Source organism: Alexandromys fortis, unplaced genomic scaffold (genome assembly GCF_014885135.2).
Source record: "Alexandromys fortis isolate MF-2015 unplaced genomic scaffold, M_Fortis_MF-2015_v1.1 scaffold_36, whole genome shotgun sequence".
In the NCBI taxonomy this organism is placed as follows: Eukaryota; Metazoa; Chordata; class Mammalia; order Rodentia; family Cricetidae; genus Alexandromys; species Alexandromys fortis.
Window position 1 is genome coordinate 83,678 of NW_026067915.1, and position 15,968 is coordinate 99,645.

A 15,968-nucleotide genomic window follows, 5' to 3' on the forward strand; every position below is an offset into this window, starting at 1 on the left:
AAGTTCTGAGTGTTATTTCATTATTCCCCAATCCTCAGTGAGCAGAGCGAGGAAATTAGATGGGTGGGTGGATAGGTAGGGGGATGGATAGATGAATGGATGGATGATGGGTGGGTGGATGAATGATAGATGATAGACAGATGACAGATAGGTAGATAGATATAAAACAGAGAACAGGGATGGTAATAGGGGAGAGGGAAAAGGAAAGCAGAAGGAATAGGGACAGACCTTTTCTGTTCTGGGTTTGTTTTTTGTTTGTTTGGTTTTTTTTTTTTTTTTTGAGACTTGCGTTTGCCATTGCAGACATTTGTAATAATTTAATAATACTAGCAGTACTACTTCATGAATATAATTACCAAATCCTTCTACAGTTTCTGCATGGTCCTCCAGTTTGCCCTGTGCACCTGTCAGCATGGATAAGCCCTCCTCTTGTCACCCCACACTTAACACATAAATTAAGTGGTTATGCTGCAGCTTGTCTGGCCGCTGTGCGTGCCTGAATCTTTCCTGTTAACTCCCCTTTTGAAGGACTCATGGGAACAGTATTTTGAGTTCTTATATACTGGTAGCCTTTGGGTTTTTTTTTTGGGGGGGGGTTTATGTGTATGTGTTTGTACGCATGCACACTTGGAAGTCAGTTTCACTCTGTAATATTCGCAGTTTACATTTTCTCTCAAGAATCTTAGGTAGTAGAGGGTAGAAGGGGAGCAGACAGGAAAGGGAGGAGAGCAGAGAAAAATATATAACTCAATAAAAACAATAATAAAAAATCTTATTAAAAAGTCAAAAAAATAAAAAGAATCTTAGGTATTATGGTTTGACTTTGAAAGTCCCAGACAGCTCATGTGTTTGAATGCTTGGTCCCTACTTGGTGGCCCAGACTGTGAAACCTATTGAACAAAGGGTCTGACTGGCAGACTTATGTCTGCAGGGGTGGGGCTTGAAGATGCTAGGCCATCCTGCTTTCTGCTGAACTCTGCTTCCTGGCCCACCAAGGCATAACACAGTAGTTCCCATTCCTGCTACATCGCTGCTCGGCCTATGGTCCTTACGCCATCATCCAGTTAGTTCTGTCAGTGCGGGAGGCAGAAGTCATCTAGTCAGTGAGGCTAAATCACATTTCCGATGTTGGTCTTATTTGTTAGTCAGTTTCCTAGGAACCAGGTCCTCCTCATTCCCTCATTCGTTTGTCTGTAAAGACAAAACGAATCTTTAAAGATTGTCCTTTAGAATCTGTTTTAACAAGATTTTTATCACGCTGTGATGAGACTGTGACTTTCTCTTAAACGATTTCTAAGTAGGCATGGTGGTACACACCTTTAATCCCAGCACTCTGTGAGTTTGAGGCCAGCCTGGTCTTCCGATTGAGTTTCAGGACAGCCAGAGCTACACAGAGAAATCCTTTCTCAAAAATCTCAACAAAAGAAAAGATTTAAAAAAAAAAAACAAAAACCTGGCTTCATGTATGAACAAAGTTTCTTCAAATTTTGAGTTTCAAAGATGTTGAAAGTATTGAGTTTTAGAATAGCGATTGCAGTTTAGAAATATAGTGAATTCAGCTTTTAAAAAAAGAGGTTAACCTTAGATATAGAACTATAACTTTTGGAATTTATGTTGCTTTTACAGAGAAAGATACTATGGATGTATGGTGCAATGGCCAAAAAATGGAGACAGCAGTAAGTTACCATTTACGTATTCCTAGTGTGTGTGACTAACAGTTCCTCATTCTAGACAAGGGGTGTGGCTGTGGCGAGGATGAGAGCTGTGGCTGGGGTCAGTTAAACTGCCAGGCATGCACAAGGGCCTGAGTTAGGATTCCCAGTGCCATGTAAAAGGCATGTTCATACACACGCACTGTAACTCCAGTTCCAAGGGGTCCAGTGCCCTCTTCTGACCTCCGCTGCACATACATGCAGGCAAAGTGTGCAGACACATAAAATTTAAAAATACATAAAAATAAAACTTGGGGTTGTTGTTGTTGTTGTTGTTTTCTTTTGAGACAAGGTTTCTCTGTACAGCCCTGGCTGTTCTGCTCTCCTGGAACTCACTCTGTGGACCAGGCTGGCCTTGGACTCAGAGATCCACCTGCCTATGGTATCAAAGGTGTGCACCACAATACCTGTTTCAAAAAATTGGTTTTTGTTGTTGTTGTTGTTAAAATGAATCTAACACAGTAAATCAAGGCTAGGGTTGTAGCTCAGTAGTAGGGCATTCATCTAGCTAACACGTGTGAGACCCTCAGTTCTGTCCTCACCTCTGAAAAACTGACAGTAAAAAACAGTAGTAAAACTAGAAAGTATTAATGTATGTCATTTGTACAGAATAATGGTTTTCAGTATAAGTACATGTGACTTTAAATAAGGTAAAATCTATGATGCGCTTGTTGTTAGTAACTGGCAGGAAGCCAGTGTGCAGACAGCCCTCTATAACCCCACTGCCTGCTTGAAGCCAGTGTGCAGACAGCCCTCTATAACCCCACTGCCTGCTTGAAGCCAGTGTGCAGACAGCCCTCTATAACCCCACTGCCTGCTTGAAGCCAGTGTGCAGACAGCCCTCTATAACCCCACTGCCTGCTTGAAGCCAGTGTGCAGACAGCCCTCTATAACCCCGCTGCCTGCTTGTAGCTACAGCGGCAGAAGCGTCCAGACAGCGTCCCTATCTCAGCCTGCCCTGATCTGCGTGCATGCCCAGACTGCCCCACTCCCATGTAGCACGTGCTGTTTTCACCTGAGTATCGTCACTAACGGGTGAAATTGCCAAGAAGGAACTTGGAGGGACTGTGTTAGCAACCTTTGTGTGGCCTTCCACAGGCTTCTTCAAAGTGCCCCAGGGCATGCCTGGTTGGGCTTACAGTACACACCCTCTAAAGACCACCTGCTGGGGCTGCCCAGAGCTTGGAAAGAACTTTCTCTATGTCCCTATACTTGCTGCTGCTTAGAGTGTGGACTCCAGGCTTCTTGCTCTGCCCACCTCTGTAATGCTCAGATGTGCTGTGCTGTAAGGAACTGGGACATCACATGCTAAGCAGGGCCTCTGGCCTTAGTTACAGTCCCAGACCATGCATGCAGGTTTTAAGTCTGACTGAGCGATTTCTGGCACAGTTCTTTTCTGCCCTCTTAGTTCCTATGTTTTCACTCTAGATTATTACCTTCTAGTAGCAGCACTAAGGAAATTTAAGGTGGGTTAACTTTAATGTTTAATTTAAATCAGTATATCAAAAATGTCATAAAGACATGTATGGTGGCACATGCCTTTAATCCCAGAACTCAGGAGGCAGGCAGAGACAGGTGGCTCGCTGTGAGTTCTGGGACAGCCTGATACATAGTGAGTTTTGGGGAGCCAGGGCTATGCAGAGAGACCCTGTCTCAAAAAAAAAAAAAAAAAAGAAAATAGTCACTAGTTCTTCACATTGTTTCTTGCTAAGTCTCCTTATAGTTCACACTCAAACTGTGTGTCTTATTCAGACTAGTCAAGGCTGTGGTGCTCCGTGATCAGAGCTGTTGGTTACACTGAGTGTGTGCTAACCATACGCCTGGAGAAGTCGCCTGTCTCTGCCTGTCTCCTGAGCTCTGGTGGGAACTCTTCTGTCTTACTGGACAGGCTTTCAGCAAGTTATTAAATCTGCTGCTCTTCAGTTTCTGTATCTGTAAAATGAGGATAATAATATCACTTATGGCAGCTCTTGTGACGGCAGTGACACGATGCCCCTATGCCAGGATAGTGCATGTAACTGAGAATCTTTTCACACGCTCACCGTTCTTAGTTCTGTAAACATTGTCCACACTGCAGACACAGAACTTTCTTCTCCTGAAACTTGAAGATCCCTCGAGATTTTGAAAATTACAGCAAATCACAGGGCTCTAAACATAATCTTTGGGCTCTGATTTCAAAGTTTGACATTACGACCGGTACTTTTTAGATGATGTCAGTGCTCTGACAACTATTTCTGGACACTGATGCTTCCTCCCTTGCTGTCGTAGGGCGAGTTTGTAGACGATGGGACTGAGACACACTTCAGTATTGGGAACCACGATTGTTACATAAAAGCCGTCAGCAGCGGGAAGAGAAGAGAAGGGATCATCCACACACTCATTGTGGACAACAGGGAGATCCCAGAGGTCTCTCAGTGACTGCTTCTGAATGAGTTCTGGGCTGAAGAGCTGACGTCAGGACTTACCATGGTAATTAAATGTGTTCACGCTGTACATATCTGTAGATTTAATCTGCGATGTTTTTATTTTTATCTTTTGTTACTTGAAACTGTAATATTCCAATGGTCAAGAAAAATGGAATCATAAAAATTTATTTTTTAACTAATGTGTTTCTAATTCAAATGGAAAATAAAATATGGACCCAAACCACTAACATCTCACCACAGTAACCTTGACTACAGCAAACACTGTAAAATAAAATGGTGCTGCTGGCTGTGTCCTACAGTGGGTTTGTTTTCATGTCTCCCATGCGCAGATAGGTTGGCCTGTATTTGAAGCAGCTGGTTCATAATCATGCAATTTGTGTAACCAGAGAAAACAAGAAGCATTTTCTGTCTGAAAACATGAAAAAAAAATCGGATAATGTCATATAAGAATTTAATTTAGGTGCTAGAGAGATGGTTTAGCAGTTAGGAGTTCATGGTGCCCTCTTGAGGAGGACCTGGGTTCCAATCCCAGTATCCACACGGTAGCTCACAACCATCTGTAAATTCCAGTCCTTGGTGATCTAATACCCTATTTTGGCCTCCAAGGATTATCAGATGTGCATCTGGTGAACATACATACCTTCAGACAAAACACTTATATACATAAAATAAAATAAATCACTCAAAAATGAAAAGATTTCCATTTATCTGGGTGTGGTGGTATATGTTTTTAATTTCAATATACTTGGGAGGCAGAGGCAGGCTGGTTTCTGTATTTTGCGGGCCACATCGTAAGATAGCAAATTCCAGGCCAGCCAGGGCTGCATTGTGAAAACCTTGTCTCAGAAAAGAAAGAGAAGAAAAGAGATGGTTCAATAGGAAGGTGCCTGCCACCAGCCCAGTGACCTGTGTCCAGTCCCCAGGACCATGGCAGAAGGGAGAACTGATTCCTCGAAGTTGTGCTTGGATGTGTGCTCTGTGGCACGTGAGCCCAAATCCATACCCACAAAGTTAATTTTTTAAAAACTGAATTTAGAATGTGGGTTTATAAAGAGGTGACTTTATTTTCATTTGTATATGGGAGGAAATAAAGAGAAAAAGAAATCTCAGTTACATGGACTGTGTCCATCAGAAGAGAGTACCACTTCTGTCTACAGCACTGCACAGGCGCCTCTCTGAATAGACCCGCAGAGCACTGCCCTCCCGTGGTTTGCCTCCCTGCTCTTTGTAAGTCTTTCATGCCTGGCACCCACTGTGCCCACATCTGAAGGTCAGAAGACAACCTCAGGTGTGGTCCCCACTGTTACACCACAAGACCGACTCCTATGTAGAAACAGAGTCTTTATTCACTAGTTAACTTGGGTCCCTGCGCCCATCTGAAGCAGCACAGGAGAGACCCAGAGCAGAAAACAGGTTTATATAGGGGCAGAGGCTTGGGGAATTCCAAGCCCCGGCGCTTGTGATTGGCTGCCCCCTAGTGGTGAGGGGAATTCCAGACTTCCAAGCTTCTGATTGACTGCCGCCGTCCAATGATGTAAGGGTAATTCCCAACTGTCAGTTACTGCCTGAGGCTCTGATTGGTCTGTTTTCCCTGTTCAGGGATTGGCTGGTTTCAAGTCAGGGGCAGATGGCACCATTTCTGGGGTAAACTGTGTTTCTTTCTCTGGTTCTTTCTACCTTTTTAAACTTAATTTGGGGGCCAAGGCAACTATCTTTGGTATGTCCTGAATCTAGGGACTTAGTGAGTTCTTTTGGTCCTAGTTTCAGGGTCCGGGGACTTTTCTCCGGCTCTAGGTTTGGGGACAAACTGTCTCTTCCCCGGCTCTGGTCCCGTTTTCAGGGTGTATTTCTTTCCCTGGCTCTGAACCTGGAGCCAAGCTGCTTGGGGGTTGTGCTAGGGCTATGGACTTACTGAATCTGGGGGCCTGGGCCTCTCACTCACCTTCCACTTGGTTTGAGACCAGGTCTCTTGTTTGATGTTGGACAGGCATTTGGAGACCTAGGTGCAGGAGAGGATGGACCCTACATTTGCACCCCATTTAGACATAAACACTGAGCGGCCCCCAGTCAGAACCCCAAGCACCATTCTGCTGGCCCATAACAACTTGACAAGTTAGGTGAGAGCCAAACCAATTCAAGTGCCCGCTCAACAAGGACGGAACAGACAATGTATCAAACGCAACCAAAAACCAAATCTCCAGATTAAGGTACTACCACAAAACACAATATGAATGACTAAGATAAAACATCTCCGAAAGTGTATTCTCATATTCCCTGAGAAAAGCAAATTAATGACGAAAAAAAAAACCAATTTCAAAATAGCTGTATAAATATTTTGAAGGAACTCAGAAAGAATATGAATGAATGCCAGAATGAAGACAGAAAATAGTTGAATGAAATAAAGGAAGCAATTCAACATATGAAGATTGAACTGAATGAAGAGAATTTCTGAAGAAAAGCCCAAATGAAATAAAACTCAGAATCAAAAATTCAGTAAATCAAATAGATGGCATGGGAAAGAGAATATCATAGCTTAAAGACAAGGCAGAGGTGTTTCTGGATAACTAAGTTGAGGAAAATGTTAAATCTAAAAAAAAAATAAATAAAACCAAACCCATGAACAGAACATGCAGGAACTCCCAGACAGTGTAAGATAACAGAAACTGAATCACAGAGAAGAAGAAACCCAAGTCAAAGGCACAAACATGTTTTCAACAAAATCATAATAGAAGAAAGCCCCCCCCCCCAAATATAAGAAAAGAGAAATGGCTACCAGGGTGCCATGCATGTGCATAACACCAGTTAGACAGGGCCAGAAAAGAAATCCCCCATGCCATATAGTAAAACTCTGACGTACAGAACAAGACAGGACACTGAAAGCTTCAAGAGAGAAACAAGCCACCTATAAAAGCAAGCCTGTGAGAACAACCGACTTCTCAGTGACGATTTTAAAGGCCAGAAGGGCTTGGACTGATGACCTCAGATGCCAGCCGAGACTCCTGGACCCCACAACACTATCAGCTGTACTAGAAGGACAGAACAATCGTCACAACAGCCGACGCAAGGAATGTGTGAGCACTGAGCCACCTCTGAAGAGGACACTGGGACAAACACTTGGATCTACAAAAGGATGAAAACCAGCAAGAGAACACAGGAATTTATAAACAGTTTAAGAACAACCAGTCAAAAGATTTAAGAAAATGTAACAGAGTGATAGAAATTAATGCATGTCTTTGAACTGTAACTTACCATCTCAATTACCTACCCAATAATGAGACACAGACTAACGGATTGGATTAGAAAGCAAGATTCATTTTTTTTTTTACTGTCTCCAAGAAATGTATCTGTGTGTGTGTGCATTGTGCATCTGTATGGGCCCCCTCGGAAGCCAGAAAAGGGCCCTGGATGCCCCAGAGCTAGCACTGCAGGCAGTTGTGAGCCAGCCAAAGTGGGGGCTATGAGCTGAACCCCAGCCTGGGAAAGCCCAGCAAATCTGTGATCTCCGGGCTCAGGTGACAGACCCCAACTCAACAAAATGGAGTGGAGCGTGAGTGAAGAACATGCATGCACGTGCACACCAATAAAGCAAAATATTAGTGTGAAACCTTCCGCACCCTGGGGGAGGCGCTTCCAGAGCTGAATTACAGGAGCCCAGTACTGGAGAGCCACGGCTGTAATAAAGGACAGAGCAAGACAGTAAGCAAACTGCCGGTGTTTACACCTGTCCTCCAGAGAGCACGGAATGGAGCTAAAGCAATATTGTTTATTTGAAGGACTTAGATTCTTTTTCCAGAGCTCAGAATTCAAATCATATTTGTTTTCATCAACTGATATATTGGTGCTGGGTTCTCTAACATTAGAACACAGGGTGAATTGAAGACAGAGAGTCGAACAGAATTACGAGACACTGGTTTATTGTCACAAAGGGTTCTTTCGAGGTTGAAGGAGCGCAGGAGTGCAAGGCACATTTCGTGAGATTCACAGGATCAAATACTTGGCAAAACTTAATTAAAAGTTCAATTGATGTGATCTCTGGGGAAGATGATTAGCCTGAAAAGAAAGGCATTCGCTTAGGGAAAAGCAACTTGCCTAAATAGGTATGATTTACATATGCAATAAAAATTAGAAATATCTTAAAAACCTCAACAATGCAAACCATTTACAGATACAAATATGCAATTCGAAGACTTGGGAGGTGAGGCATAAGGTTGGGAGGTGAGGCATAAGGAGCCCAACTTCAAGGTCAGCCAGGGGACCCTTAAAAAAGAAACCAGTGGTACAGTTAAGAGTACATGCTATCCTTGAAGCGTAAGAAATGGCTCAGTGGCTAAGAGCATTTGTTGCCCCAGGAAGGACTCAGTTTGAATCCCCGGACCCATATAGTGGCTCATAACCATAACTCTAGATGCAGGGGTTCCGACACCCTCTTCTGACCTCTGAGGGAACAAGTATGTCTGTGGTGCAGACATACCTACACAAGGGGGAAATGCATAAAATGAAGAAATCAAAGTATTTTAAAGAATCTGCTGTCCTTATTAGAAAGCACAAACAGGTCTCTGCGCTGATATTCCTGCTCTAGAGGACAGCAGTGTTCACGCGACTCTGACTCCCGCATGCGACCCTTCTTCACCTGTCCCTTTGATGAGTCCATCAGATAGAAGGAACAAGGAACAGTTGGCTTGTGTGTATGTGGGGAGGGGCCTTGACTGTTTACTTCTAGGGTTGTACCAGACAATCAGAAATACCTACAAAATATGTGCCCAAGCATCTTCTAAAACAAGAGACCTTGGGTCGCAGAACAAGAGCTTGCTGCCCTAATGGAAGACTAGCCACCACCCACCCATATGAAGCCTATACAGTAAGGGGCTTACGTGTAATGCACCTATCACCTTTTTGACTTCTGAACGTGAGGGGATCGATATTGGGCACATTACCCCATGATCCACAGAAAGAAAAGAAACTTTGCAGCCCGACAATCACAGGAGTTCCCTTGTCCTCTTGACCATCCGCGAGAGAACTTCCCCACCTCCCAGCCTGTCTTGTCACCCACTTTAAGGACGAAAACAGTGATACCAGGAATGTGACGTCACTGCCTGATGTGGACTGGCTTCTCCATCAGCTTTCTCCTCTGTTCCATCCCCAGCATCTAAACACCCAGCTCTGCACCACAGAAACCTCATCTGTCTTTATGCAACGAATGCAAGAGCTCAGAGCGCTCCCGTGCAGCCCTGAAGGGCGACTCTGACACCCTACAGTGACGATTGAAGCTTTTTATGTTTAACACCATGTTCCAATACGCATAGTGTATAGACGGAGGCCAAAGGAAATGTAGAAATGTATTTAATTCTCAGAGAAAACTTAGAGGACTAGATCCAAAATGACAATGTGACTTAAGAAGTGTTACATTCGTTTATGCTATGGAACATTTGTTTAATGATGTACAGATGTGTTGCCTTCTTTTATGTTGCATTTGTCTAACTCTGTGAAGCTGTGTTACTTTGCCTGCCTAAAACACCCGACTGGTTTAATAAAGAGCTAAAAGGCCAATAGCAAGACAGGAGAATGGGTAGGCAGGGCTGGCAGGAAGAGAAAATAAATATGAGGGGAAATCTGGGACAAGATATCATCAAGCAGCAAGAGAACAAGAAGAGGACACTAGGGGGCAGCCATGAGTAAGGAGAACGTGAGACATACAGAAGAAAAGGAAAAAAGTCCAGAGGCAAAAGGTAGATGGGATAAATTAAGAAAAGCTGGCTAGATTTAAGTCAGGCTAAGACCAGGGATTCATAAGTAAGAATAAGCCTCTGTGTGTGATTTATCTGGGAGCTGGGTGGCGGACCTCCAAAGAGTAAAACAACAACAACAGACAACAATGCAGCTTTCCCCCGGACGATGGTGGCGTGGCGCACGCCTTTAATCCCAGCAGAGGGAGGCAGAGGCAGGCGGATCTCTGTGAGTTCGAGGCCAGCCTGGTCTACAAGAGCTAGTTCCAGGACAGGCTCCAAAGCCACAGAGAAACCCTGTCTCGAAAAAAAAAAAAAAAAAAACCAATGCAGCTTTCCTGAGTCCAGGCTCAGCGTTCTTTCTCAAACAACAGTTTTGGAAATCATAAATGTGAGTCCCCTGTCTTTGGAGGCCCCGCCCTTGTGCCCGCCAAACCTTGACCCCTCCTCAGAGAAGTGTCCAGGCAGCCTGCCAAGCCTTGGCCCCTCCCCTAGTCTATTTAAACTGCTCCCCAGAGAGTCCCTTCGCAGTCCCATGTCCGTCCCCTGTCCCCCTCCACCCCCCGCCAGCCCCCTGGTCCTATTGGTGGTTTCCCTCGTGGGTGGGGGGCACCCAAGAGCACAGAAATCCCATTAAACCTGGATATCCTTTAATTCAGCTTGTTGTGATTTGACTTGATTGGGATTTTTTGGTGTCGGCAGAGAGCTCACGTTAGGAAATATTCTTAACAGTAAAGGAGTTCATTGATTCTTATTTTTCTTATCTAAAAATGTGGTAGCTTTATGTTTTAAGATATGTGAGGACATTAGAAATACTTCAAAAGCTTACTTACAATTCTAGGGCCAGGGCTGTGGTACAGTCACAGAGCTCTTTCATAGGAAGCACGAGGCATGCTCCACTCCTATCCTGTCAAAAATGAGTAAATACAATTATTGGAAAAGATAAGTTTGTCTTACATGAATGCTTGATTTTAGTACCGTGACCTCTCACCCTGTCAGTGAGCCATCATTCTACCGACAACAGGAACTTACCGACAACTGTCAGCTGAATGGCCCTCTTAGCAGCACCGGCGCCATGGAGCACTTCACACTGGTAGGTGCCAGCGTCAGAGCGCTGAACATTGGTTATATTTATAGATGCATCACCAGACCAGAGATCATTACCGGTAAACTTCACACGCCCTTTCATATTTTGATAGAAGCCATCGTAAATTTTGCCTGCTAAACTTGCAATAAACTAAAAGAAAACCAAAACATAAGAAAAAAACAAACATAGGCTGAGGAAATGGCTCAGGGGTTGACGCGTGTCCAGAGAGGACCCCGGATTGGGGCTTAGCACCCACATGGCAGGTCCCAGTGGCCTGTAACTTCACATCCCTGGGATTAAACAGCCACTCTGGCCTCCACTGGCACTGGGCATGCACACGGTACACAGATGGACATAAAAACAAAAAGACTCACATGAAATAAAAAATAAATCTTAAAAAATCTTTTGTTAGAGCCTGTCTATGCCATGTTATCACAGAATTTAAAAATGAAATAGAAATGAGAGATAAACGAGAGAAAGTAAAGAGAACCAGAGAGGAGGCTCAGTAAGGAAAGTGATGGACAAGCACAAGAACCTGAGTTAGGAATCCAGCGCCAGTGTAAGAGCCAGACACGATTTCACATTTCTGTAATCCTGCCCCTAGAGGCAGGGTTGTGGGCAAAGCCTGGGCACCTGTGGCTAGTCAGTCTAGCCGTCGGTGAGCTCCAGTCTCAGTGAGAGATCATAGCTAAAACACATGATGGACAGGGAGCAGATGACACCTGACCTCCACCTCTGGCTTCCACATGCAAGCTCACACATGTATACATGCATCTGCACACACATGTACTTCATTACATACACAGGAAGGAGAGAAAGGAAGGAAGAAAGGAAAAAGAGAAAGGAACACATTACAAGGAAACCTACAGTACTTAAAAACAGAATGAGGAACTAGAAATGGGCCAGTGTGGCCTGGGGTGTTGCTCCACAACCCTATTTAAGCTTTTTTATTATTTTAAATTGTATTTGGGTTGAGCCAGGTGTGGTAGCACTCACCTATACTCCCAGCATGTACTGGGCTTTTTTCTTTTGGGCCATCAACCAGCTCCCACATCATGACGCAGAGACTTATTTTTAGTTTTTTTTTTTTTATATCTATTTATTGTGTATACAGTGTTCTGTCTGCATGTATGCCTGCAGGCCAGAAGAGGGCATCAGACCTCATCATAGATGGTTGTCAGTCACCATGTGGTTCCTGGGAAATGAACTCAGGACGTCTGGGAGAGCAACCAGTGCTCTTAACCTCTGAGCCATCTCTCCAGTCCCTTATTTTTAGTTTTGAATGCTCGGCCTAGCTTAGGCTCGTTTCTGGCCAGCTCTTTTAAATTAAATTAACCTGTTCTTCTTTGTATACTTTTTGCCTTGGGACTTATTACCCTTCTTACTTCTGTATATTCTACTTTCACTGCTTCTCTGTGTCTGGCTGGTTTTGTGCCCCCGGCTAGTTCCTCATTCTCTTCTTCTCTTGTTCTTCCCCTTCTCCTTCCACGCCTAGATTTCTCCTATTTATTCTCTCTGCCTGCCAGCCCCACCTATCCTTTTTCCTGTTTTGCTATTGGCCTTTCAGTCTTTACTAGACCAATCAGGTGCCTTAGGCAGGCAAAGCGAAACAAATGCAACACCTGTTTACATCATTAAACACACAGCTTCACATCGTTAAACACACACAGCTTCACATCGTTAAACACACACAGCTTCACATCGTTAAACACACACAGCTTCACATCGTTAAAACAAATGCAGCATAAACAAAAGCAATAGCTAAGGTAATATTCTGCAGCATAAACAAATGTAACACTTCTTTGCCCAGCTAAAATAATATTCTATACCATCAGCACTCAGAGGCCAGAAGAGAGTACTGGGTCACCTGGAACTGAAGTAACAGACAGGCATGAGCTGCCATGTTGATGCTGGGAACTGAGACCAGGTCCTCTAGAAGAGTAGCCAGTGCTCCTAAGTACTGAGCCAAATCTTTGGCTTCTATATTCCCATTATAAATGGAAACCCCTGAGCCCAGTGTGGTTAAATAACATTCATTATGATTAAATAACACAGCCCAGTACTAAATAAGGGTTTGGTAACACTGGACAGGACCATACACTTGTTCTTTCTGGTATGCGCTTATTTCCCAGCTGCCTCTGAAGGTGTAGTAAAGAAAACCAAGAAAAATCAAGAACAGGCCACCCTTTGTCTCCCAACCCAAGAAAGCTGCCATAGTTTGCCTATGAAATGTAACTAAAAACGACAAATTGCTTTTTGTCTTATTGTGATTTAGAAACCAGGCATGATGGGCCATACCTGTAGTTCTGGTGACTAAGGGCACTAAAGCTTGAGGACGACAAAAATAACAGACATAGACTCTGACTTCTGACAGAGCCTAGTGACTCTGTCACACACACTCCGCGCGCGTGCACACACACACACACACACACACACACACACACACACCCTTGCTGCCCGGCCCGCTCGGTACACCCCTTTTTCTTTGCCTCCTGTCACCAACGTTCAAGTCCACATTCTCAGAACTTCCACAACATCTTCTTGTCCCTGATGTGTTCAAGGAATCTGATGGCCCTCTCCTCTTCTGAAATCTCCAGTCATTCTATGTTCATAAGCCTGGGCAGTGGGCCTTCCAGCCACAATACCACGCCTGCCTAGTGAGACTGAGCAGGCACAGGGCACACTCACCATACGATTCACCACCTCATTTTCAGGTCCAGTGAGCAGCATCCAGTCAATGAACAGTGGTCCTTGGTCCTCGGGGCTAAGGGTGAACATGCAGGGCAGGTGCGCAGTTTCCCCTTGGGCTTCCTGAACTGTCTGCTCTGGAGTAGTGATGTTCACACCTCCAGTGAAACCTAGAGAGAGACGTGTGCATGACACTGAGCATCTGCTGTCACTCACTGGCTGAAGCCAATCAGGAGACAGGAGAAGGAGATGTGGGTGAGACCTGGACCTAGAAGGATGCAGTTCCCTCCCCCCAATGCCCAGGTTTTAGTTTGCGTCTTCATGAAAGTGGAATGACTGTGGACATTATGTCATCCTATATGATCACTTAGAGCACCACCCACTTCCCAGAGTTGTACTGACACAAGCTTCTGCTAGTGAGTGCTCGCTCTTCCCAGCAGATGTAGACAAGCGTATTTAGCCAGAGTTTTTGGGAGATGGTGTGGGACAATTGTCTATTGTCTGCCAATTATGTTTTAAATAAACGCTGACTGGCCTGTAGCCAGGCAGGAAGTATAGGTGGCACAACCAGACAGAAAGTAGAGGCGGGTCAATGAGAACAGGAGAATTCTGGGAAGGAGGAAGCCCATTCCTCCCCAGTCCTGTCCCAACCACAGAAGAAGGAAGATGTGATTACCCCGCTGAAAAAGGTACCGAGCCATGTGGCTAACATACAGACAAATAATTGGTTAATATAAGTTATAAGAGTTAATAAGAAGCCTGAGCTAATGGGCCAGTTTATCATTAATATAGAGCTCTGTGTGATTTCTTTGGGGCTAAATGGCTGTGGGACCTGGTGGCAGGACAGAAACCCAGACAACAGGGAGATCAGTTTTATCTATAAATGGAAAGGTCAAAATGATCCATGCTAGCCACAGTGCCTCAGGCTCCCTGGGGACTCTGTGTGCATTGCCCCCTAGAGGTCAGAAGAAGGCATAAAATCTGAGACTGAAGTCACAGAGAGCTGTGAGCTGCCAACTGGGTGCCGGAAATCAAATTCTGGTCCTCTGGTAGAGCAACCAGTGCTCTTAACCTCTGATCCATAACGCTAGCCACACATAATATTTTAAAAACCTTCCAGTTATATCACACTTAAGGATGATGCTGCAAATTCTGTTTTGTTCTGTTTGATGTTCAATAATCTGAGTGCTAAACAAATAGCAATTTCAACAAAGTTGGGGTGAAGCTCTGTGGGTAAAATGCTTGTCAGGCTAGTAAATGACCTGAGTTTGATCCCTGAAAGCCACCGTGGAAAAAGAATGTCAGCTCCTGAAAGTAGTCCTCTAACATCTCCCTGAATGCTATGGTGCCTGTGTACCCACACAGATACTCACATGTTCGTTCTCTCTCTCTCTCTCTCTCTCTCTCTCTCTCTCTCTCTCTCTCTCTCTCTCTCTCTCTCTCTCTCTCTTGTGTGTTTCTCTCTCTCTCTCCTCCCTCTCTTCTCTCTTCTTTCCCCTTCTNCTCTGACACACACACACACACACACACACACACACACACACACACACACACAGAGTTACATCCCCAGCATCCTAAACACCCAGCTCTGCACCACAGAAACCTCATTTGTCCTTTGTGCAGCGAAAGCAAAAACTCAAGAGCTCAGAGCGCTCCTATGCAACTCTGAAGGGATGACTCTGACAGGTACAGTGACGACTACAGCTTTTTATACACCATGTGTCAGTACACATAGAGTAGACTGAGGCCCAATGCAGAAATTTATTTAATTCTCAGGGCAAAGTCAAAAGACAAAGTTCGAAGCAACAACAACACAGCTCTCCTGAGTCCAGGCTCGGGGTTCTTTCTCATGCAACAAAACTCTTGTCCATCCTAGCTGTCAGAAATGTGTAGAGCCATATATCTCCCATGAACCTCCTGGCCTCTCAGGACCTCCCATCCCAACCTTCTGCTGACCAGAGCTTACTGAAGGCGGAACTAGACCTGGAAAGACATGAAGAAGGTAGCAGAGAGGAGGAGCAGTACTGGGGGTGTGAGCATTGGTCAGTGTCAGCTCACACAGACAGGAGCAGCAGTGGGGTGTGGGCCTTGGTCAGTGTCAGCTCACACAGACAGTAGTAGGTCTCGAAAGAATAGAGGCAGAAGCTGTAGTCCTCAGTACAAGTTCCACAAAAGAAAACAAGGTTTCAACCTTTTTACATCTTAATCCTCTCCTGAACATTGCACATTCCTTTACTGAACAAGGAAGGGTGATTTGAGAGAGGGAGGGAGGGAGGGAGGGAGGGAGGGAGGGAGAGAGAGAGAGAGAGAGAGAGAGAGAGAGAGAGAGAGA

At 44.7% G+C, this 15,968-nt stretch overlaps 2 protein-coding genes across 10 annotated transcripts in view; one reads left to right on the forward strand and one right to left on the reverse strand.

Moving 5' to 3' along the window:
* Positions 1–4,436, forward strand: part of LOC126499903 (fas apoptotic inhibitory molecule 1) — a 41,004-nt gene extending 36,568 nt beyond the window's left edge. For all 5 annotated transcript variants that reach the window (XM_050139386.1, XM_050139390.1, XM_050139388.1 and 2 more), the window contains 2 exons: positions 1,627–1,676; positions 3,981–4,436. In XM_050139386.1, coding sequence (XP_049995343.1) covers positions 1,627–1,676; positions 3,981–4,130 — 200 coding nt within the window. In that variant the 3' untranslated portion in view covers positions 4,131–4,436. The remainder of the gene's footprint in view (positions 1–1,626; positions 1,677–3,980) is intronic.
* Positions 4,437–7,481: 3,045 nt separating this feature from the next.
* The window catches only part of LOC126500048 (coxsackievirus and adenovirus receptor-like), a 24,792-nt gene continuing 16,305 nt past the window's right edge, over positions 7,482–15,968 (reverse strand). For 2 of the 5 annotated variants that reach the window (XM_050139670.1, XM_050139668.1), the window contains exons 4-7: positions 13,637–13,806; positions 10,894–11,098; positions 10,695–10,763; positions 7,483–8,188 (exon numbers count right to left, since the gene is read on the reverse strand). In XM_050139670.1, coding sequence (XP_049995627.1) covers positions 10,735–10,763; positions 10,894–11,098; positions 13,637–13,806 — 404 coding nt within the window. In that variant the 3' untranslated portion in view covers positions 7,483–8,188; positions 10,695–10,734. Of the gene's footprint in view, positions 8,189–10,473; positions 10,769–10,893; positions 11,099–13,636; positions 13,807–15,968 lie in introns of those variants that run through there. The other 3 variants (XM_050139669.1, XR_007591234.1, XM_050139671.1) reach the window with 3 other exon arrangements.